General features: G+C 41.7%; 1 protein-coding gene across 1 annotated transcript in view; it reads left to right on the forward strand.

The window, feature by feature from the left end:
* Positions 1-976: 976 nt before the first annotated feature.
* Positions 977-6,148, forward strand: part of LOC145412405 (immunomodulatory peroxidase-like) — a 59,224-nt gene continuing 54,052 nt past the window's right edge. Inside the window, exons 1-3 of the mRNA XM_080282291.1 lie at positions 977-1,247; positions 1,565-1,691; positions 2,466-2,693. Of these exons, the coding sequence (XP_080138417.1) occupies positions 977-1,247; positions 1,565-1,691; positions 2,466-2,693 (626 nt within the window). The remainder of the gene's footprint in view (positions 1,248-1,564; positions 1,692-2,465; positions 2,694-6,148) is intronic.

Below are 6,148 nucleotides of genomic sequence, written 5' to 3' on the forward strand. Positions count from 1 at the left end.
ATGATGAAGGACTGAGTATCTCATATCTGATGTATGCAGAGAATGCTGTGTTGCATGTTAATAGTCAACAGAAACTTCCCGTAAATGGATGGAGTTTTGTGAAGGTTTACGAACAACGTAATCTGAAAGTAAATGTAAATATGAGTAAAGCAGTGATTAATGAGAGGAAAGTTGACTTTATTTGATGTGCTGGTACGTGGAGAGAGTCTTGAATTAGCGACTGAGTAAAATTACCTTGGTGATGGAACAAAAAAGAAAGTTAATGTATGAATAAAGTAGATAACAGAGTGGCTATGAAGGTCTTGATAATGAACAGAGTTCTGAATATGGTTACTGCAAGAGAACTGCAGTAAGTTTGTTAGTGCTCATATAAGCATTGAGATGTACGACGGATATCTCATGAATGTGAAAATAAAGGGTAAGAGCAGTGGAATGGGGTTACTGAGAAATGTGTGTGGACTGCACAGAGTGCATGTATATGATAAGAAATTGATCTGCCTAAGACGTGGAACAAGGCAGCCTGATGACAACAGGGTAGAAGAGTGCTGTGTTTAGATACTGCTGTCATATAAAGTGTCTGTAGATAAAGGGGTGAAATGGGAATGTGCGAGTAAGTTAGAAGGTAGACGGAGGTCTGGTATGCCAAGACGGTGGATGGGTATGGTATATAAGCGTGTAAGAGAAAACGAGGTATGAAAACTGAGGTCACTAGGGTATTAACCGGAGACAGAATTTGTTGGGTAAGGTATGTATGAAGAAGAACGTGACAAGCGTTTGGCGTCCCTTTTCAACATGACAGTCAGCTAATTCTCTCTATATGGTAGGTGTATGTGAAACGGATCTATAAAGAAAAAAAAGGTGCATTTCGTGCCAAAGCAAGGATTTCGACAGCTTGAGTGATGTGTGATTGATGATGAAGTCAAAGTCGCTGGACATGCTGACAACTGAATGCCGGTCCCTCAGGAGGCGGGCGACCATGTGGGTGTTGAGGGTGGTTGCGGCTGGAGCAATGTGGGCGGCCGCCTTGGCCACACCTGACTCCGACTTCACTCCACGAGCAGGACCCCGCCCGCGGCCTGAGCCGTACTCGTTGTCTTGGGTGCGGGCGGGGCGGGCAGCGCCGGTCCCACTGCAGTTCAGCGGGGCGGGGGAGGTGGGCTCACGCATACTCAACCACGTCACAAACTACGGCCTCAACCAGACCAACTACCTCACTAAAATCAAGGAGCCACAGCTGTTTAAGGAAGGTCAGTCCATTGTAAATACCAGGCTTGGTCCTTCCTTATTCTATAACATCTAAGGGTAGTCAGTCTGTGAATATACTGTAATACTTCCCAGTAAGAAGTCCATGTTTTAACTGTTAGCGTTTTATTATCTGCGTACAATGGTGTGTGTGTGTGTGTGTGTGTGTGTGTGTGTGTGTGTGTGTGTGTGTGTGTGTGTGTGTGTGTGTGTGTGTGTGTGTGTGTGTGTGTGTGTGTGTGTGTGTGTGTGTGTGTGTGTGTGTGTGTGTGTGTGTGTGTGTGCGTGATGGAATATGATGTGATAATATGTTATGCTGCAGGGTATCACCTGAAGAAGGGCCACCCAGGCCTCTTCCTGGCCGCCTTCAACAAACAGAAGAAAAAGAGCAAAGACCTGGCCACTTTCGGGTACGCTTCTCTCAAGGCCTCGGAGCTGCTGTCCAGCCAGTGAGTGGATGGGGCGTTGGTGCCTCCAGATGTAATTGATGTGATAGGCAAACAATGGGGGCGTATTTATAAAGGATCATAACCAATTTCCACGATTAACAAGTCTCCATTACTGTTTACTGTTTTCACAGATTATTTTCTCTTTTTTGAATTTTGTCACCTCAGTGTTCACTGATGACTGTGAAATGTTTGTTAAATGTATGAGTGAATACAAACGTATATACAAGCTGACGCAAACACAGGTTCAGAGAGATTATAATTACGACCCCGGAAAGTGACCTCCTAGAACTCTCGTTGCCAATCATGTGAACATGATTTACCGTAGAATGCTAGATATCAACAGGCCAGTGCATCTAATAATTACCTACTGGAAAACACTTTCCTGTGATATTTTCTTCATCACAAATAACCAATATCAGAAGATGATGAGTCAGAGTGTAATAGTTTATTCGTATTAGAGAAATGGCATGTAAGTACTGTATAATGATCACATCGACTCAGATATAAAACAAATGAGGAATGACATTTATTTCAGTACACAGCTTCTGAATCACGAGACTTAAAGTTTTTAGCATTTCATTGCTACGGTAGACTTTGCTTATGCTGGAACAATGTCTTAGGTTGTGCCTGTTAATATTATAACTTTTAACTGTTTTTATATATATATATATATATATATATATATATATATATATATATATATATATATATATATATATATATATATCATTATACCTTCTTCATCTCCCACTCATCATCGTTATCCCTCTCGAGGTTTCTCCTGACGCGGCAGCAGGCACTGTTCGGGCTGGAGCAGGTGTCTCTCAGGAACACCGCCCTGTACAACAACTGCCCCGTCAAGTCCGAGGAGCTGACCCGCCTCACGTGCCCAGTCTACTCCTTCTGGTTCCGAACGCTGGACGGCACCTGCAACAACCCAGACCAGCCAGAATGGGGTGCCGCCTTCAGGTCCTTCGCCCGCTTCTTACCGCCAGATTACAGGTATGATGTGGCGACACTCGCGGCGACAGGCAGGTGGATAATGGGATGAAGTAGGAGGTTGACAGGTAGATAAACCAATGAGGAGGAAGACATAGATAAGCAGAGATGTGGCGAGGAGGCAGGTGACGAGGTAGATTGGTGAGAAGGTAGGCAAATAAAACAGACAGCTATAAAGGTAAGACGACAGGCAGACAGGAATGTGACGACTAGGTTGTTGCAGACAGAAAAAACAGACAGGCAGAGAGGTTAAGACGATAAGCAGAAAGGTGAGGAGACAAGCATACAAACAGGCGGACAAGATGGTAAGAAGACAGAAAAACAGGTAGGAGAGGATGTAGGTTATATGGTACTCAGAGAGAAAGACGAAATATAGGCGGATGGAAATCCAGAGATAAAAAGGCCGGCAACAGAGAAGGGGATAGGTTAGAAGGCAAGCACACTTGGTCACACGAATTTTAGGCCATAAAGAGAGAGAACTGAAAGATAAGAGTAGTGTGAGAAAAATGGTGAAAATGTTTTGTGTTTTGTCATGTGCCTCTTTGCTGGTAGTACAGGCGCAGGAAACAAACTCTGGCTGCCAAATTAGGAAACAATCGTGGAAGAAGACACTGAGGATGTGAGAATGAGGAGGAGGAAGGCAGGGAGAACAGAGAATGAGACAAAGAGCGAAAGAAGGAATGACAAGAGGATGATTAAGTAAGGAAGGAAGGGAAAGGCTTGTGTTGTTTAATCATGTTTCTATGATATTTAAGAGATAAGCTGTCAGCAGATGGAGAAAAGGGGAGAGCGCGACTTGATTATTGCTAATTCCTTTCGGTATTTAAAGTGTAAACTGAGTGTGGAGAAAGCAAGCTATAAAACTTAGTTGTGTACTGAATTTGCATAGTGTCCAAATACACTCCCTGGTAGCATGGCTGCTAAAAGTCTCGAGCGGGAGGAAAAGTGCGCTGGCTGTATCTGTCATGGTTCGAAATCAAGAGGTGACCGGAAGTTTCGTCATATAAATGCTGCGTGGTCTACTACGTGATTTATATTAGGTGTGCATCGACTAACAGTCACCAGGTGATGAGTGCAGGTATGTCATGTAGAAAGGCATTACATATCTGCAGTCGATGGTGTTCTGTTAGTCGAGGTATTTTTACCATTAGTGTAGGTCTAATTATTTGTCTCTATAAGATTTAGTATAGGTTAGCGATTTGTCTGTCAGGTGATTAGTTTTAGGGTCTCTAGATTAGGTTTTTCTTTATAAGGTCTAAAAAATATAAAAAAAACAAAAAAATAAAATAAAAATTATATATATATATATATATATATATATATATATATATATATATATATATATGTGTGTGTGTGTGTGTGTGTGTGTGTGTGTGTGTGTGCATGAAAGTGTGTCTGTATATATGGATGGAAGTGTGTGTGTGTGTGTGTGTATATCTATATCTATCTATCTATATACGCCCTTAATGACCAGGGGCTTTGGCCCCAATGGTCGATAGGCCAGGAAAAAAGAAAAAGAATACGTGATTCGTACAACGGTAGCCTAACCTTAGGGTCCTCCTACATCCCCAAAGGGATAATAAAGGATTAGCTCTTACGATAAACCAAATGGTACGAGTCTGCCACTGGCTTAAGACATATTAGCCGTCTCACAGGATATACCGAACGTACTGTTTTTCGGTATGTGCATTTTTGTGAACCCGATATTCTAGTAACACTACTGTGGTTTGGGCCGTATTACTTCCTCAGATACTACTCAGTGTGCTACTACGAGCTTGTTCCATTCAGTTTACTGTGGCGGCGTTGTTTCAGAACCGACACCATGTTACATCAGGAGCCCGGTTATACTGAGGGTCGAGTTAAAAGTGGTTTTAGAGATATCGTAACGTCTCTCGTTTAGCGATTTCTTCTGCACATTATATATCCAAATCCTCTCGTATGTCATTGATGCACACTACATCAATATCAAAATGATGTGCACTATATGCAAGAGAATGATAAGTAGTACTATGCAAAAAAAAAAAAAATGCTTAGGAGGAGCTGCAACGAAACCTCCTATGCCACTTTCAATACAGAAGTGTGTCATCAATAGTTCTTTCTTGCATTCCCATCACAGGCACTTCAGCTCTCTCTTATTTCCTTTGCTGGATCATCGATTTTGTGTTTCTAAAGTTTCATCCCAATTCTCAAGATAACATTTCCAACATTTTTTCTTTTGTCTGCGGATACCTCTTGTCTTTTGTGTTGTGGTGTTTAATGAAATGTTTTCCGGCTTGTGTTGAAATTTACAAAAAGTATACGTACTCCGTGGTCTCATAAAACGGTGAAAGTTGTGGTGCAGTGGCTTCCTCCCACCGTTCCCTCTTTCCCACACTTTCCTTGCACTTTTTGTTGTGAACTTGTCTCATCCATCACTCGAGTCTCTTCCGCTCGCCTTCACTCCCATACCCTTGTATTATGTCTCCTCACTTCTCCCCTTTGCCAGTATTATTTACCATTATCTTTTGCCTCTTATCGCCTGTCAGTTTCCCATTATAACCTCGTCGCCATTATCATTCTGTTAACCATGCCTCATTTTACGAGTATATACCTTCGTCGTTTTCTGCCTCTCTAGATTTATCTCGCAATTTTCCACCCTCTTCTTACTTTTGCCGAACCTTATTTTATTTTCTGCGCTATTCGTTTCTTTATTTTTAATTTTTGTTTATGTATTCGGTTGTTGCTGTTGTTGTTGTTGCTGCTGCTGCTCCAGGTTCAACTGAACGTGAAACCAGTGGACTGCAGGCTGAGTTGCCCGTCTGTTGCAGTCCACAATCTCCCTTTCGAGGTATGAGGAGGGAGATGAGCGACGTTATGAGGAGGGAGATGAGCGACGTTTGCATACCTGGACAAAAGCCATCCAGTTATATCCGTGCCATCGGCTTCCGTAATTTGCTTTATTTATTCATGAGTTTGTGTTTACTCTTCGCACATTTAGTTTATACACCGGCAGTTATGTTTTTTTGTTAATTTTTACCTCCTACTGTAGCAAGTGACTGGGTGATTTTTTAATGATACTTTTGTTTTGAATCTCTAAATATGAAACAGAGTTTCAGTGAGCTCTTCCTGTTTATTAGCTTGTGTGTCCAATCAAATCTGTCAGAAACTTCTAGACAACAAATAAATGATGGTGCTTTCTCTTATCAACATCAGCGTCCTCCCCTAAAGGCAGTATTCTAGTCTTGGATGGCATTATTGTTTTTAATTAATCTATGCTGATTTCAGTACAGAAATATACATATAATTCCGCCTAAGTTTTGCAGAATGGTATTCTGCATAAGATTTACATCTGTGACAAGGTTACCTGCGTCACATTTTTGAACTTAAAGTCCACTACATAAAGAGAGGGACCAGGGATGGAATATAAATTTAAAAATCTTTAAAGTGTTCATGTTAGTTGGCTAATGTCTTCCTAGCCG

The sequence above is a fragment of the Coenobita brevimanus genome, chromosome 93 (genome assembly GCF_032717465.1).
Source record: "Coenobita brevimanus isolate Jiangsu-jjx chromosome 93, ASM3271746v2, whole genome shotgun sequence".
Lineage (NCBI taxonomy): Eukaryota > Metazoa > Arthropoda > Malacostraca > Decapoda > Coenobitidae > Coenobita > Coenobita brevimanus.